Here is a 17,625-nt window from a genome sequence, read left to right as displayed (position 1 = left end):
TTGTATTTGAAAGACTTCATTGAAGAGTAGCAAAGTATTAAAAATTAAAATTCCACTCTAATGTAGGCCTAGGATTAGTTTAATCGCGTTTGACTCAATGAGCTAAATGCGGAAAAAATTAAAACAGCCTTGAGGGTGGGAAAACGTCGAAAGTGTGCCAAGTGCGGGGTATATGTCTGCGACCTTTTCAGAATTCGGCATTAAAAATAAGCATGTTGCGAAAGGGAGATTTTGAGACAGTTTCATTATTGGTTGAAAAGGGAACAAGCTATCCCATATAAGACGATTTTATCTCAGTTAAGTAAAGTTAAGTTTTATTTTTAATGTGGCACCACACTTAGCTAGTAGCTACAAGCTACTTTCCAGGAGGCCCACAATAAACAATAAACAACAGAAATAAATAATTCAAATTGAACATAAATTGTTAAGAATCCTAACTGGCCGGAGGCAAACCAGTTGGCAGTTTACAAGCATGGCCGAGGATTTGAACTCGGAGCTACCGTGAAACAAATCGAGATAGTGGTCAGAGCGGGACTCGAACCTGGGAGCAGCGGATTACGAGTCCGACGCGCTGACCACTCGGCCACGCTGCCTCTAGTTAACCCTTTCACTTCCATGATCTCATCTGTAATTCTCCTCGATGTCTTCCATACAAACTTTTATGATGTTAGTTCTGAGAATTTAATATTGGATCAACTAAAATCTTCTATTTGTTATTTTTCTTTATTCTCATCACTTGTTTGCTTGATACTACTTTTATGTAATTAGGAGAAATTATGTCTTGGTCACTTGTTACTCGTGGGAGTAAAAGGGTTGAGAAGTTTTCCTTCGATTTACGTCGATCGGTTCCCTCTTACCCCGACTTTTGTCTAACCTGTTCGATTTTCTACGTCAAGTGTCAAAATTTTCTGCCTGATTTTAGACTGTTTTGAGTGATTTTGAAGGGCTTCGTCCGCTTTTAGACGGGTTACGTACGCGTTCTATTTTAAAAACTTCTGTTCTATTAGCTTCTATTTTGGGTGCTGCCTCTCGATTTGGATGATGGATTTTGCTCACAATGACGTAACGAGAGTATCATTTATGTAATTCTGGATCGCATAACGTGCGCGTCTGTCTTTCATTAAAAAACATATTAAATGGGTTGAGGAAATGATCCCCACTTGTTGACATAATGTTTTAAAAACATTTGCTGACATCTAGGAACGTGAAAACAGATTAGAGAACTCTTCTCTGACGTCAATTGGGAAAATCAAAGCAATCCATCTGGAAACTCCTTTTTAGCTTTTATACGTCATTCAAACATCATTTAATGTTCTAAACACACTTTCAAAAGAAATAAGTTTTGGAAAGGGTTCAAATTGATCGTAGTCTGATTATTGTTCACAATTGAAACATTTAATTCTAACACGTTGATTGCCTCTAAATTCAGCTCAGTTAAGGGGGGAGAAACTTGCAAGAAACTCTTTCACAAAGTAGGATATTTTTTTTTCTTTTAAAAACACTTAGCTTACTGAGAAAATTCCCAAATATGTTTGTTTTCCAAATAAATGACACTCTCCGTTTTAATTAACAGATTCTAATTAACTTTGCATCTCATACTGACCTCCCTTGAAATCGTTTTTTAGTCTAAGGAGGAAGCCTTGCCGGAAATATTCGTCGCTGCAAGTGTTTGGTCGAAGTTTCCACGTACCAGGTTTGACACACACACGTTTTCATTAATCAGACACAAAGCCTCTTCAATTCCAGAATTAATTACTTCAGCACCTTTCTCGATAAAATCTCGGAAAAAATTGGCGCAAATGCATACTTGACACCATACATAGATAACTTAAAGTGCTCGTGAATTTGCATTTAATAATGGTTAAAATAGAAATTAAATGAATTCACGATAAAATGTATTTAGATACTTTACGTGTATATCTCCGTCTTCACTTAAATGCCGATTTGTTTCTGCTCCATCAAGTTCATATCTGTTAGTCCTTAGTCGAAAGCTTTTTAAATCAGTGATAGCCACGAGGAATTTAACCTATACAATATTTTAGCTGTTGGGCGGGTAGGAGTGGGCGCACTGGCGCATGGGCGCACGAAAAGATTTCCCCCCGGGGTTCATCAAATGTTGCACGAACGTGTCTTGCAGACAATGCCCTACTGCTCTTGATAGCCAAGTTGTCATAAAAATTGTTTCCTTTTCATACTGCGGCCTCCTTTGAGTATTATTTCGCTGATCGAGCGATGTGAAAACGAAAAATACGCTGCAATCTGAGAAATGAATTTCCTCTATTACCGTTTTCGAGAAATTTCAATACGGCAGACCTATAGGCAGAACAATATTTTCTTTGTTGACGAAAAAAACACATCAGAGATTATCTTTGTGGAGCTGGCCAGGTGGTCATTTTCAATCTTAGATCGATGAAAACGAGGAGACAAAGCGAACATGTTTTAATCGCAGAGTTTGAGTGAAGTGGTCACCTTCTTTTGAAAATTAACAAACACAACCGATGAAAAAGGTAATTTAATTTTTGCTGTAAATTTTCGACTCATCTACATTTCAAATTTGATCGAACACTGCACAGTTTAAAAATCAATGTTCTTGCTTAAAAAAAAAAATTACTTTTGGAGTCATGTAGCTGGTGTTTTATTATATCTATAGCTTACCTTAATTATAAACTGAAACAAAACCAGATGAACGCTTATCAATGATACTTTTGAAAAACCTGAAATAAAAATTAAATTGAGTCCGTCTATTCGTGTATCAACAATAGAAGTCGACGGAATTCTCTCCAATATTCACAAAGCTGAGGGAAATTCTACCTTAGTTCGTGCCTCTATCTTTCATTAACTTGTATAGAAACTGGAGTTAGTTTTGGAGAGGAGTGGCTTTAATCGAAATGAATGCCTTCGGGAAAATTTCCAAGGCGACTTATATATTTTGGATCGCCCTTAATTGTTGATTGTCAAAATCTATGAATGAGTTAAACATTTGGAGTTGTCAATTTCATGATTCCTAAAACACAGTTTAATTCTTCACCTTCTATCACAAACTCCCTTCTGTTTTACGGGAATGCTTCGCTTTTAAATGTCTTAATTACAGGATCGAAATTATTTTATTCCTTTTCGCTTGATTGCCCAGTTTCGCGTGATTCTTCCAATTAGCGCGAGATTGCCGTTTTACACGCATGCGTCAAATTCTCTATGACGTCATAGAGTCACGGTCTTCCCTCCGTTTGTGGTTGTAATCTGTACGTAAAGTCGGTTTGGGAGAAGGTGCTTTCCTTAGGTGAGTAATTTCTCGGTTATTTTATTCGCAGATAACTTAGAACAGTTTTATTTGCCACTGTTCAGAGGAGAAGTATTTCAAACGAACCTTACTTTGCACAAAGTGGGCATTCTTGCTCGATTTTTCTCGACGCAAAACCGAATGTTTGTTGATAAATCAAGCTATTTCTGGCCACTATAGCCACCTGCACACACCATTTCCCTACGAGCCGACCTGAATGCCTTCAACGTGCGAGTAGAAGTCAGCGAAGCAAACGTGTATGATTTTTCTCGACTAATTGCGGAATTTCGCCGCAAATCGTCGAGGCTAAATTCGCTTTTGGATGTTTAGCTTGAGATGAGATGATAGGATTTGGGTCCTTGAGCGCTTGTTCCCTGCTATCTCCGAAGGCAATTCAAGCCAGAAACAGCGCCCTTCTCGAGTTGTTTATGCCCTTTTTACACGGTTCAATTGCTTGCAAGAAGGGGCATAAAATATCCATCACCTAGAATGGGCTAACAAAACCATGAGTTGTTTGAATGACGCGACAAAGAGGTTCGCGAGGCGCTCCTTACGTTTGTTGACATGTTTAATGTTTTAAACATGCGGAGCGTTCGGTTCTCCAGCAGGAAACGTAGTGCGATTAAATCCAAAACGGAAGGTTTTCCTTCTCATACACAAGTTTGATCGATAAAACCCGTAAATGGTATAGCTTGAATATCAATTGGGATTGCCGTTTAAATTTGAGTTGACTAGTAAAAAGTGGCAGGGTACGCATTCCGGAAAAATCGATCTTCTTTTGAGATCGTATGAGGATTTGTGGTTTAGTCACTTAGCGGCAACAAGATGAGAAGTTTCTGGTAAATTGTGCTCTCATATTGTACGAACGCATATGAATCCCTTTGTGCGTTCCCAGGACAATTTTGGACATCTTGGTACCTTTTGGATCGAAGTATTGTTTCTACGCTATATCTTTTAGACCATGTCTAATGAATTATTAAAAATACTGATCGAAAAGAGCTCTGTTTCAACGGGAAAGGTGTAGAGACTGCGTTTAGCGCCATCAGGGATTAGGGAACGAAAAATTGCTTTATTCAATTACTAACCTGCTCGCTTACAGGTGCCAAACGTCTAAACTAGCCTAAATTTCGATGTCAGATCTGTGCAACATAAATAATATGTTCGAGTGGAACGTTCAGAGATTGTTTGTGTAAAATACCAAGGCAAGAGATTTCTTCATTAAATAGATGTGGATTCTTCCCGTAATTTTTTTAGCGGTGCTTTGCATATGCGATGCCTAACATAACGTATTATGCGTTTTGGAAGATATTTTCAATATGAATAATTTATTACTGTAATATTTCTTCGACCCTCGTGCTCCTATCATGTGCGATTTCCGCACTTCTTGGAGATGAAAGTTAGCAAAGGGCACTTACAAATCACTCTGATACTGTATGGTTTTCAACGTGCTCAAGAAAATGATCTTCTTTATTTTATGGGTTTTGCCTCCCTGCTGACCACGAAAATAGGTTCACCACAAAAGAATATTATTTTAAGCTATGTGTTATATTCCAAAGTTGTCATGGTTTTTTGTCAGTTGAAATTTATGGCAGGATGTTTCAACTTGACCTCTTTTTGGTTCTGTGTGTCTGTTGATGGTCCTAATTGTTTTGTTATTGAGCTCTCAATCTGTCTTTCCTTTTGCTTTGAACTGATAATTCTTTTTATATCTGACATGAATAACGGATGGTAGTGAACAGATATTATGGCCATAAAGGCGTAACGCCTTAATTTTTTATTAACCTTGTACCCTAAAATTGTTTCCTTTGTTGGAGTGGCTTCACCTAAAATTGTGGCTTTCTCTGAGATTCTCTTGTGAGTGAATGCATCCCTGGTTGTTTGAAAATGGTTAGAAGGTTTAGTCTATTTTGGATTAAACAAAAGATGACAATGAGACTTGAATTTGTTTGACATGTAGCAAGGTTTATTTGTAATTCTAAGTGAGGGTGAACTTCTTTTTGGAGAAAGTAAAAAGGTTTTTACTTTTGTCATCTCACTTTGTCCTTTATGCTTGCGGTGATTGTTTCTGCTCTCACTTAATTATCATTGAGAAACTTAATTTTGAAAGTCAAAAGATCAGGGTCTCTAAAGAGGAATAAATTGCCTGGCTTAAGTGTTTTCAATTTCAAATTAGCATTTGAATAACTTTACAGAGACTTCCTTTGTAGGTGTTCTCTGAACCAAAAGTGCAGTTCATCTAGGTGAAAGTTAGTTTTAATATAGAAAGGGTCAAATTTTAGGCTACTGCCTGTCTGGAAATTTTGCAAGGTACATTACTTTGCAATGTAGAGTTAATAAAGGAAATGCAAATTCTTCGAGTTTCTCTGAACTAGCGACATGCATTTCTGAAGAAATTTTCTCTCACATTCCCAGAGGAAAGTGTTGATTATATTATTAGGGACCTTAAGCAAACCACAACGGCGACGGCAACAAGGACGTGAGTAAAACAAAAGATCTAATTGGCAGAACAATAGTTCAGCACGTGCATTGTAAAACTTAGTACATTTCTTAGCTGTCCTTTGCAAAACAAAAACGTGAAATCACCAAAATTTGCGTCGTCTGCGAACCAAAACTGTGACGGCAAATTATTTTAATTGCCATTTGGAACTCAACGCTACTTTTATACTTTATGTCAAGGTTGAGTTGTGGCACTGTATGAGATAGTAAACACATGCAGCCATTTTCAAAATTTTAATTTAAAGTAGAAATTCACTTTTTAATCGACGTCTTCCTTGGCGTTGCCGTCCTGACTGCTTAAGGTCCCTATTGCGTTATCAACTGATAACCACCAATTTTGATTAATCAAGGCCAGCTAAAACTTGGTCCATGACTGGTTCTATCCTTTCAACATACAAGAAATGCAGAAAAAAAATGATTATATGATTACTACGAAAACAATTATTGTCAGATTTTGCATATACCCCACCTCACCAGGCTTGTTGTTTTTCTTGTTTATGAGTGAAAGCTTAGCAGTGCTTCATGGTTAATGGCAGGTCTGATGATGAATGTTATTTGAAGGTGTTTAGAGAAAAGAATCCTTTTATTTCCATTTGGCGTAGTCAAATCTGACTTGTAAGGCTACCGGTACTCTTCAATGAATGGTAGTCTTTGAGGTAATAACATAATTCTCCTCTAAAAGTCAAAACTCTTGGAAAGCAGGAATGAGGGTCAGCTATTTTCTCTGTATTTTTTTCATTCAAGTTAGCCTTTAGAGGTTATTGCTTGCTAAATGCTTTAATTTTGCTGTCAATAGTGACCAAAAAGTGTTTTCAGAATGTTCTCTGTTGTTTCCAGGCTATTCTCTATATATATAGTGTGTTTTCATAAGACATCCATCTTGTCCAATTTGGAGCTTTTCAGTTGCCACAGTATTCCAGTGCATTTGATGGAAACATGTTGGAAAAGCAACATTTCTGGATTGGTCATAAAATGATTCAGGCTCAAGTGAAGGGAACTTTGCAGTTACTTGCATGATCAACTGGTATTACAAAACTTGTGAAGTGCATGTCTTATTAGCACTCTATCATCATACTTTTGTTTGTTTTGGTTCCTTTTCTTTGATTTGATTTTGATTTAATCACAACTTGCAACTTCCATTTTACAACCATGACCATCACAATGATATGCGTGAATAAATGTTACAATTTTACCTACCAACTCCTTCAATGCGGCAATCTTTTCGCGCATTGTTTTTTGTGGAGGCTATTTGTTTGAGGGTGTTAGAAAGTGTACAATTGACAGAGTACTTATCAGCACATGACGGCAATATCTATTGGAGTATACTGAGACCTCATTTGGAGCACTTGGACTTTACTCTGGAGCAATTGTTGTAACACTCCACTTGACAGTTTATGGTATGTACTACACATTCATTTGTTTGCATTTATTTTTCTTTTATTTGCATCTTTATCTTACACATTTTTTTTAACCGGTGACCATAATTGCATGCACTATTTTTCAATTTGTTTGAACATTTGTTGCTTTTGGAGATGGTTCTCGTACATCATAAGAAGCACTTGAGGAGAAAAGTTGGGGTTGATCAAGGGAACAAGAAATTTAACTTAGTAAAGTAGAGCACTTTATAACGAATATGCCAACTAGATTAATTATAACATGTATTTGTGGCAATGACATCCAGAAAAGATGACCCAGTATATCAGTATGGGCTGTCATCATGAATCTAAATTTGTAATCCTGATGTGATTTAAAAAAAAATGAGTTGCTAAATGTAAATTCATACTAGGAGTTAAAAAATATTTGTTCTAAAAATGTTGCAGAGTTACCTCAGGGCTATATTAAATCAAGTTCCCAAAGTTTTGCATGATGTTCTTTTGCCATCCTAATGTAAGACAGAATTATTCAATGATTGTTATTATGGATCCAATATACATACATTTTAAATTATGTTTCAATTGAGGAGTTTAATAAGGTATAGATAAATAATAAGACTCTATCACCTTTATAGTTGCAATATAAAATCAACTGATGACATTTATGGTCATAATTTATAAGATTTAATGAAAAAAATATTTTTTAATGTTCTAGTTTATACTTGAACAGGTCATAAATACTACTGTCTAATTGCTAACTGGCAATGGCAGTGACAGACAATGGTGCATTTATCCCCCTAAATAAAAATTATTTTCCTAATCCCTTGCTGTATGGCACTTAAATTTTTTCCATAAATTACTCTTTTAGTTGGCGAGGGTCTTCCATCATGAAATTTATAGCAAGAAGATTTATCCAGTAATTTCCCTGATTTTTTGCTCAAGTAACTAATTTTTCAAAAATATGCAAAACAATGATTGTGCTCGTGATATCAGAGTACTACTTTAATCTTTAAATTTTTAGATTGAGAGAGACTTTGAAAAGAGCTCAATGAAATAGTCTTCTATTTAAAGACAAATGGATGTTTTTGTTTTATATACAGCTATAACTGTTGATGTTATAATCCTCTTTTTTAAAAATCATTTTATGTTTTGATTTTCCTAAGCTGTCTACCTGCTAAATAAGGAATTGTGTCCATTGGCTTAAATTATTAATCTGGATAGAACTTCTTGTTTTCAAATTATACCCTCATAAACATTGTTATCAATTTTTGGAATCATTTACACTGAAATTGTTTGACAGTGCTACAAAACAATTTGCTGTGTGGCCTTCTGAATTATGAATACTGATTGATTCAAAAGTTTGAGATGTCCTAAAATGTATGTGTAGAAGGCTGAACTAATTTTCTGGGCACGATGTTGGTATAAATGTACTAAAAAGGTTGTGGTCTCTTATCAAGGTAAAGAATAATGATGCTTGTGTATTGTCATTTGTCTGACAATGTAGCCACTTCTAAGGTGGATCACAAAGAAGTTTGTTGCCTTAAGTGATGCACAACTAGTTGAACTTAGCACCTGGAGAGGACTGGCAGTAGTCTGCAGTTAGAAGATTATAATATGCATCAGAACTAAGTACATTGTGAGACAAATAAGAAATTATTGCTCTAAAGTTTAAATTCTCAGGTATGGCTTTGCCCTGAAATACAGACAGCCTTGAACTCAATAAATTTGAAATAATGTTATTGTGTTTAAAGAAGAAATCCAATCAGACATAAAATAATGAAACTGCAATCAGCAATGATAATCAGTTCATGGTTTTCTAGGTTTACTTGAATGTTCTAAATTTCCTTGTGATTGATCAATACACATAAAAAACACCTATCAGTATCACATTAAAGTGTCTGTGGTTTTTACACTGAGACAAAAATGATTATTAATAATGATTTGTTCTAATTGCTGAGACCTAAAATTCAAAGAAAGTTTTACAATTGTAGTTTCTTAATTTTTAAGGCTAACACTTATTTATTTCTGTGCCTTTAGAGTAAATAATGGGCAAACAGAACAGTAAGCTTAAACCAGAAGTGCTAGCTGACTTAAAAGAAGAAACAGAGTTCTCTGAAGGGGAACTCAAAGAGTGGTACAAGGGCTTTTTGAAGGACTGCCCCACTGGACATCTCACTGTAGAGGAGTTCAAGAAAATCTATGGCAATTTCTTCCCTTATGGAGATGCATCTAGGTTTGCTGAGCATGTGTTTCGTACGTTTGACAAGAATGATGATGGCAATATTGATTTCCGTGAATTCATGGTTGCACTGTCAGTGACATCTCGGGGAAAGCTGGATGACAAATTAAAATGGGCTTTTAGCATGTATGACATGGATGGCAATGGTTACATATCTAGGGAAGAAATGCTGGAAATAGTCAAGGCTATTTACAAGATGGTAGGCACTGTTATGAAAATGCCAGATGACGAAAGTACACCAGAGAAACGTACTGATAAGATTTTTAATCAAATGGATACAAACAGTGATGGGAAGCTTTCTCTTGAAGAGTTCATTGCTGGGGCCAAGAATGACCCATCCATTGTGCGTCTTCTGCAGTGTGATGCTACAACTGCCACACCTCAACCATCCATAGGGTGAATACAAAAATATGGTGAATACAAAAATATGCTCAATGAAAAATGCAACTCAAATTTATGCTAGATCCCAATTCAGTGTAGAATACACGTATCTTGCCAGCTAGTTTTCTTCTTTTAATCATGGCTTCTTAAGACAGCAGCTGTTAAATAACTATTCAGAAGTGAAGTGGTTCCATTGATAATATTGATATTTGAGTTACAAGTGTACATAATTCTAAAGAGAAATTGTATTTGATTAATATCTTCACAGCTTTTTATAGAGGGAAGATAGACATGAATTCTGTTTGACATTGACTTTTGAAATTTGATATTTATTTGATGTCTGTATCTAAATAATATCACTTATTTTCATGCTCCCATGGTGCACTTTGGTAAATAATGTTGTATATTGAAGTCTAGATGTGAGCAAACTTAGACAAGCATACTTAACATTTGGCGTGTTAAATACTAAGAAAGAAGGCAGCTCCACTCACAGAATACTTTTTGAGCTTCAGAAAATTGTTGAAATTTTGTTTTTGCCCCCTTCTGTGTAGCTTGTATATGTGGATTTATGAAATAAAGTACTACTGACACAAATCTGTAATTTGTTTTTGCTTGTTGCCAGGAGCTACTGCATCAGTGGTAAACTAATATGTTGTTTTTTTTTTTTTTTTTTTAGCTGTACCGTTATATTTATTTCAGGACTGACCTCTTTTGTTTTGATGCCATAAGGGGTGAAAACAAAAATTTATTTGTACTGTTTACTTACTTTGAACACAAGCTTCAAAGTCAGCTCTTAACTATCTACATATTTTTGGTAATCCTTGACTACCAGTATTTATATTGTAAACATGCATTGAAACACTTCCTTATTTATTGTTGTGCACTTTCTTCAGCACTTCAGACATTCATTTGTTATATGTAAATGATTCTTCACTATTTTCCATGGTGTGATTCCACCTTCAATCCTTGCACAAGCAACGGCACAGAACCCTACCAACTTTTAATGGATTAACTTTCCAGCTGTAAATTTTTCCTAATCTCCCGCAATTTGGGAGACCAAGTACAAAGGTTGCAAAAGATTTGATAATCCAGGAGTTGTAATTTCCATTCAGTGTTGCACGACACGCCATAACATCAGAGTACATATTCTCTTTACTGTTCTCTATACCTTTCCCAAAGTGCTGACAAGGAAAATTTGTTCAACAATCAAGAGCTTCTTTCGTTGGTGATCATTTCCTTTATTCTCATGACCATAATGTTTTATCAGGGGTGATATTGCAAAGAGAAATGAGATGCCAGTCACTGTTAGGAGTCAAATTAACTGGGTCGTTTAGGTTTCTTTCCTTTTTTTTTTGTCGAACATTTGATTGAACTCGTCATTTGAATGGCTTCACACCACGGTTTCCTCAGCAATATTTTTATTGTCAAGTTTAAGTTAAACGACGGCAAAGTAGCGGATAAGACATCTCAGGTTCTTTAGACTTGAGTTTTTTGTTCTTTTGCTAACCAGTGCTCAGTGATTTGGCATACTCGACGAGCTATGATAGGGAAAGATTCAGCTTCAGTTGCAATTTAGTTTCCAAGTTCAGTGGCTTTGACTCTGATGATGTAAGAACTGCCCCTTCAAACAACTCTGTGCCTCTGTTCTTGGGAGTGAAATATACAGAACACAAAAGAAAAAACAAGTAACAGTGTCATTAACAGTTAACAACGGCTGTAATCGTGGTCAAACTAACCTTCCTACTAAGTTAAAAGGTCGGATGTCACTGCTGGATGCACGGTTAACAAACACTTCTATACTCACTTCAGAGTCTGACCATAATCACTGACGCCGTCAACTTCATCTGCTCTCGTACTAACTCAACTCACCGCTGACGTGCGCCAGCAATCCAAGACGCGTGGGATTCGCCTCTTCACCTGCACTACTCTCTTCATTGTCTCACATTTGATGATGTACTGGTTTAACTCAGTTGCCCTCCACCCTTTTATAGGTTTCGCGCGTGAACAATGGGCAAACAAAACAGCAAACTCAAGCCCGAGGTATTGGCGGATCTGAAAGAGAACACTGAGTTTAACGAGCACGAGCTACATGAATGGTACAAGGGATTCCTCAAGGATTGCCCGAGCGGTTATCTCTCTGTGGAAGAGTTCAAGAAAATCTATGGTAACTTCTTCCCGTACGGTGACGCATCCAAGTTCGCAGAGCACGTGTTCCGGACGTTCGATAGCAATGGCGACGGCACTATCGACTTCCGTGAATTCATCTGCGCCTTGTCCGTGACATCGCGCGGTAAACTCGAGCAGAAGCTTAAGTGGGCTTTTAGCATGTATGATTTGGATGGTAATGGTTTTATCTCCCGACAAGAGATGCTGGAAATCGTCAAGGCCATCTACAAGATGGTGGGCTCCGTAATGAAAATGCCTGAAGACGAGAGCACGCCAGAGAAACGGACTGATAAGATTTTTAAGCAAATGGATAAAAATTTGGATGGAAAGCTTTCTCTAGCCGAGTTCATCGAAGGGGCCAAAAGCGATCCGTCGATCGTGCGCCTACTCCAATGCGACCCTGCACAAGGATCTTCGGGGGAATAGATTTCAGTTGAATTGTTTTAGTGTTACGTCTTATTGTTTCTTTTCCATAGAGGAATGTACATTTTGGTCTCGTATCTTGGTTAGACGTATGATAACTTCTTTAAAAAGACATTTACTCGACACTTTTCTTCATTGACAAGCCAGCCAATCAAGAAAAAGTGGCACTTCCTGCCATAACACCCACAGATTGAGCCAAGCATGTCAAATTTATTGAGCACAGCTGACCTATTTTGACGCGGGAAGTCAAAAGCTAGGTTCTAGGCAGATTTGTATTGGCGCATTTAGCTTTCTAAGAGGAGCAGTTTTAGATAATTTTTCGCTGATGCTCGATTTGTTGTATATCTTAGTGTACGTTTTCTAGGTAGAAAGTCGTTTCATTGTCTACAAAGGCAGCCTTACAGAGGGAATTCATCGTTTTTCTTTTGTCTTCGAATCAAATCGTGATTAAAAGAGCCTAGTTTCGATCAATTAAAGAGAGCTCGCCAGAGGAATATTTATTTATTTATTTCGTTGATTGGTTTGTGGCAGATAAGCACTGAAGGAAGATATTATGTGTTTCGTCTCAGTGTTTGCCAAGTGTCTTTTTTAATGTAACGATGGAAACTCTCGACTTGACAAAGGAAGGAAAACAAACAACAAATCACAATTTCTTGTAAAATTTGTTGCTTGTTTGTGTAACAACGTTATAGTAGTTCTTAACTTGTCTTGTTTGGCTTCTAGAACTAAGAAAGGAAAAGATTGTGTGCGAACATTTTTGGCCGATCATTGTAGTCTAGATATGACACTCAGCGCTCTAAAGTTTTGAAGGACAATTCTATTTGTTAGAGAAACGGTTTTTCTTTCCAGAGCAGTTTTCAAGACATCATCAATCCTTGGTGATGCACTCAATTTTCAGCTTGCTTTTAATGCCTTCTCATCGGTCAGCTTATGGGGTGGTTGCAATTTCGGATAACGATTTTTGGGTATGGAAGGCATTATGTTTTCAGATAAGGCGTGCTATATAACAGAATATTGTTGTTAGGCTGCTTATGAGAAATGTTCTTCCTTAAAGAGCACATTATATAAAATACGAGTGGACTGGAACATTGTTTCTCTATAAGAGTGTAGACGGCTAACCCAAGATTTAAGATAGTTAAAGTGTCTCAACGTACCGATTATTTTGTCATTTTACGTTCCTTTACGGGGTACGTTCCTGTACAGCAATGCTCTACTAACCTTTTCGAAGAGTTCGAATAGTTGAAATGTGAAAAAAATTAAAAGAGTCTTTGAATTGTTAATGACGAGCAGACCTTGCGTTTAAAACTTAGTTGTGTTTTGTTTGATTTTTCCGCACGCCAAAAGGAAGGAAATATTCGTTGTTGACCCCCACATCTTAAAGCCAGGAAGGTACGAGATGAATGGCTGGGGCGTTTTTCATCCTATCGCCTTTTCGTGGTTTCAATTATGTACGCACTTAACACTCGAGAACTTCACTTGAATTCTGAATTCTTGCCAGAAGTGGCCAAATTCTGCTGAGTTAACCAATCTCGCTTTTTTCTATGAGACTGGTGAAAAGTATCTATTGAAGCTTGTAGAATGGAACACTGACGTGTGAGCACTTCGACTGACAGAGTTTTGATAAACCCTTCAACTCCAAATCTTCGATTGGCACGTGTCTGTTTTGACTGCCTTACGTTACCTTGTAAATTTGACAAAGAATTTGGCGTTAAAACTCACGGATAAGATTGTCTGTTCACAAAACCTGTTTTCAGGAAATTGTATCGAAATCGCGAGGGGAAGTCAAGGCTAAACATTTCAGGGAATAAAAACTCGTTTTAATTGGTAGCCTTTCCTGAGTTTAATCGCTGAATTTCTTTTTTCTTTTTTTTTGGTATCCTTTCCTGAGTTTAATCGCTGAATTTCTTTTTTCTTTTTTTTGGTATCCTTTCCTGAGTTTAATCGCTGAATTTCTTTTTTCCTTTTTTTTTTTTTTTGGGGGGGGGGGGAAGTGGGGGGACTAAAGAAAATGTGGCAGTATTCGCGAACTAGAGCTTACCTAGCCATGTTCGAGTCTACTTTCGTGCGTCACCCTACCCCACTTCACTCCATTTCAGACATGTTCCCCACCCTGTACACCCATAAGTTAATACATCAGACAGGTGTATGCAAAGGCATTTTCTTGTAATCATTTTAAAAGCTACCTTAGTGCGGTTGAATCGCTTTGTGTCGGTCGGCTGGAGCTTTTGAGATCATACGATATGATTGTCATTTGTGCATTAAAACGATGCAGATATAGGGTTTATGCCAACCACAAATTAGGCAAATTCACTATTTGCTCCATGTTAAAGTCTGGGCGTTAGACTGAGAGCTGAAGGCTCGTTTAAAATTATCTTTTCGAGTACTTAATAAAAAAAAGTGTTATGGCTAAACATTACAAGGATTAAATAGAATTTACCGTTAAAACGCATCTCCTTTACTTAGTCTGCGCTTCCCGTACTTAGCTCCCCTTCGATTCCTTACAAAGATAACATCTGCAGTCGCTTGTTTTTAGGCATGTTGTTCCGGTATACATTTCCGCGGTGTATATCATACGGCAAGAGATTGACGATCATTGAGCCTATAGACCGCATTTCAATGCTTGTGATATAATTACAAACCAAATGCAAGGGATTTTTAAGCTTTTCTCGTGTTCCCCGTCATCCTACGCTGATTCTTACGCCAGTAATAGATGTAAAGTACAGTTAGCAACTCAGTCGATGTAAAGCACGGTCCATTATATTTCTAAAATGACTGTCAGTTTCAGTGCACTGAGTATTTACCGGTGCAGTTAATGATAGGCCTTCAACCAATGAGAGCGCGCGTACTTTCTCAGATATTTTGTAAAACTTGAATAAATCAAGCTTGTTTGCTCAAAAGAACGCGTGGGTTCTTTGTTTAAACTTACAAATTAACTTAGCGGTGTGTGTCGAGAACAAACAATGAATGTTTTTGGTTTGAGTTTCACAGTTGGCAAACTCCGTCTGGATCAGGTTTAACAGTTTTTGTGAATTTCTTGTGGCCCTGCAAGGAGAAAAAATACACCTGGATTCTGTCTTTTCTTCGGTCATATACTCCGTAGTGACATCTATGCTAACGAATCTGACAATATTAAATGAAAAGGTAACAATTAAAATTTAATATTAAATCGTGTGCTTCGCTCGGAGTAGTTTTCCCTAAATTTAAATGTTCGACTATGAGATATTTGCATTACAATGAGGCTTTAAAAATTCTTTCTCCCTCTTGGAACGGCGCTTTCTCTACTTTCAACTCCTAGGGCTGTCGAGAAGAGTGAATTGCGATAGGATTTTTTTTTTCTTAGCCACAATTCGTAAAATATTTAGTGTACGTCTGAGGTGAGGTGAAGACATTAGTCATTCCAGGTCTGTGAAAACACAGACGAAAAACAACGGTATTTTGGATGCAAATGCGAATGGAAATTTATCAATTCACAGAGACGCTGTCTTTTTATTTGACTCGCAGGTGCTGAGAGATGGGGAAACAAAATAGTAAGCTCAGGCCGGAGCAGATTACCGACCTTGTTCAACAGACAGAATTTAACGAACAAGAACTACAAGAATGGTACAAAGGTTTCCTTAAAGACTGCCCCAGTGGTCACCTTACTGTGGAAGAGTTCAAGAAAATCTATGGCAATTTTTTCCCGTACGGCGACGCGTCCAAGTTTGCGGAGCACGTTTTTCGTACGTTTGATAAGAACGAGGATGGTACGATCGACTTCCGTGAGTTCATCTGCGCTTTGTCGGTGACTTCGCGCGGAAAACTCGAGCAGAAGCTTAAATGGGCGTTCAGCATGTACGACTTGGATGGCAATGGTTACATTTCAAAGGAAGAAATGTTAGAAATCGTCAGGGCCATCTATAAGATGGTAGGATCTGTGATGAAAATGCCCGAAGACGAGAGCACGCCAGAAAAACGAGTAGAGAAGATTTTCCAGCAAATGGATAAAAATCTGGATGGAAGGCTCTCACAAGCTGAGTTTATCGAAGGAGCCAAAAGCGACCCCTCAATCGTGCGCCTACTGCAATGCGACCCTGCTGGGGGCTCCGGCTAGGCTTGGAACAAAATTTTATTGTGAATAGTTGTCAATGTATTATCTTGGCCGAAAGCTGTTTAATAGTATGCCTTTTATCCTTTAGACAAGACAAGCACCCCCCGGTTTTGTGCTCATACTTACTGCCTTGAAATTGGAGCAGTGGCTTTTGTACACTGTTAGTGTTGAGTAAATAAATAACTTAGACGTTCTCAATGGATTATTTGCTTGCTTGTTGTATCGCCAGCTGGTTGGAAATGCTTCGTTTTTTGCATAAGTTTAAAATGACTTTGTGTGCCATCTTTCACTTATTTATCTGTGAGTAATCCTTCGTCTCCTCAATGTTAGATTAATTAAACAAACCTTGTCGCAATCATTGGTAAGTATTCGGGTTGTGTGTTTCGCAGGGTCCAATAATTTTCTTGTATTAAGATCGTTTTCGGCCAGCAAGTTGTCAATAAATTACTTGTATGAAGCGTGACCGAGCAGACAAAAACGAAAGAAAATCAGTGAAAAACCAATATGACTCCGCTCTTTGAAAAAATCCCTTTTACTTCCTTTTAGCAACATGAAATTTTACCTATCAAGAGTGAGAGATTCAGTTGTTTAGAAAATGGAGTTGCACCCCCCCCCCCCCCATTTGATTACAAAGCAACTCCCTCCTGTCTTGCTTCATAAACTTTGTTTGACCACGGGTCTGTCACCATGTAAAATCGTTTTTCCCTCAATTCACTCCCAAACGTTTTCTCACCCTAAATGAACGTTCAATAATTATACCTTGAACGAGAACACCGCGTCCCTTTTTCACCCTAACACAAGCTGAAGTTAGAAGAGAAAGTCGAAAGAAGCATTTTGCTTTATTCCGATCACTATGATAGACGGTAGAATGGACGAAGGGCTTAAGATTGAAGCAGCAACTTCCCCTGTAAGAGTTGAAGGAAAGTCATGTATGGGGAATTATTATGTCCAAATACATATAATGTCCTATACTTTCCTAACATTACATACAATATTCTACACACACATACAGGGCGAAATACGGCTCCACAGGGCTATACCCAGCTATAAAGTCCTATACACAGCTAGAGGGGGCTATACACGTCTATACACAGCTATACACGACTATACACAACTATGTACGGCTACACACAGCTATACACAGCTATACAGGGCTATACACCGCTATACAGAGTTATACGCA

At 37.5% G+C, this 17,625-nt stretch overlaps 3 protein-coding genes across 8 annotated transcripts; all 3 read left to right on the top strand.

Moving 5' to 3' along the window:
* Nucleotides 1–1,411: 1,411 nt before the first annotated feature.
* LOC111337742 (neurocalcin homolog) lies at nucleotides 1,412–10,360 on the top strand. Of its 4 annotated transcripts, XM_022944095.2 has the most exons (3): nucleotides 1,412–1,472; nucleotides 1,626–1,693; nucleotides 9,184–10,360. In XM_022944095.2, exon 3 carries the CDS (start codon nucleotides 9,192–9,194, stop codon nucleotides 9,783–9,785), a length of 594 nt encoding a protein of 197 aa, XP_022799830.1. In that variant the 5' UTR covers nucleotides 1,412–1,472; nucleotides 1,626–1,693; nucleotides 9,184–9,191; the 3' UTR covers nucleotides 9,786–10,360. The 4 variants fall into 4 exon arrangements, with proteins under 4 accessions (XP_022799830.1, XP_088598787.1, XP_022799832.1 ...); XM_088742661.1 differs by lacking the exons at nucleotides 1,412–1,472; nucleotides 1,626–1,693 and adding an exon at nucleotides 3,187–3,277; XM_022944097.2 differs by lacking the exons at nucleotides 1,412–1,472; nucleotides 1,626–1,693 and adding an exon at nucleotides 3,296–7,170.
* On the top strand, nucleotides 1,649–16,797 carry LOC111337740 (neurocalcin homolog). 2 transcript variants are annotated; one of them, XM_088742665.1, is made up of 2 exons: nucleotides 1,649–1,693; nucleotides 15,857–16,797. In XM_088742665.1, the coding sequence occupies exon 2, from the start codon at nucleotides 15,867–15,869 to the stop codon at nucleotides 16,443–16,445; it is 579 nt and encodes a 192-aa protein (XP_088598791.1). In that variant the 5' UTR covers nucleotides 1,649–1,693; nucleotides 15,857–15,866; the 3' UTR covers nucleotides 16,446–16,797. The 2 variants fall into 2 exon arrangements, with proteins under 2 accessions (XP_088598791.1, XP_088598790.1); XM_088742664.1 differs by lacking the exon at nucleotides 1,649–1,693 and adding an exon at nucleotides 3,144–3,277.
* LOC148717371 (neurocalcin homolog) lies at nucleotides 2,257–13,635 on the top strand. Of its 2 annotated transcripts, none has more exons than XM_088742663.1 (2): nucleotides 2,257–2,507; nucleotides 11,758–13,635. In XM_088742663.1, the coding sequence occupies exon 2, from the start codon at nucleotides 11,774–11,776 to the stop codon at nucleotides 12,356–12,358; it is 585 nt and encodes a 194-aa protein (XP_088598789.1). In that variant the 5' UTR covers nucleotides 2,257–2,507; nucleotides 11,758–11,773; the 3' UTR covers nucleotides 12,359–13,635. The 2 variants fall into 2 exon arrangements, with proteins under 2 accessions (XP_088598789.1, XP_088598788.1); XM_088742662.1 differs by lacking the exon at nucleotides 2,257–2,507 and adding an exon at nucleotides 3,159–3,277.
* Nucleotides 16,798–17,625: the final 828 nt, after the last annotated feature.

Source organism: Stylophora pistillata, chromosome 13, assembly GCF_964205215.1.
Source record: "Stylophora pistillata chromosome 13, jaStyPist1.2, whole genome shotgun sequence".
In the NCBI taxonomy this organism is placed as follows: domain Eukaryota; kingdom Metazoa; phylum Cnidaria; class Anthozoa; order Scleractinia; family Pocilloporidae; genus Stylophora; species Stylophora pistillata.
This window is presented reverse-complemented; position numbering and strand designations above follow the sequence as displayed.

Excerpts from the sequence above, each read along its gene's own strand:
- LOC148717371 (XM_088742663.1), top strand. The coding sequence starts at position 11,774 with ATGGGCAAACAAAACAGCAAACTCAAGCCCGAGGTATTGGCGGATCTG.
- LOC111337740 (XM_088742665.1), top strand. The coding sequence starts at position 15,867 with ATGGGGAAACAAAATAGTAAGCTCAGGCCGGAGCAGATTACCGACCTT.
- LOC111337742 (XM_022944095.2), top strand. The coding sequence starts at position 9,192 with ATGGGCAAACAGAACAGTAAGCTTAAACCAGAAGTGCTAGCTGACTTA.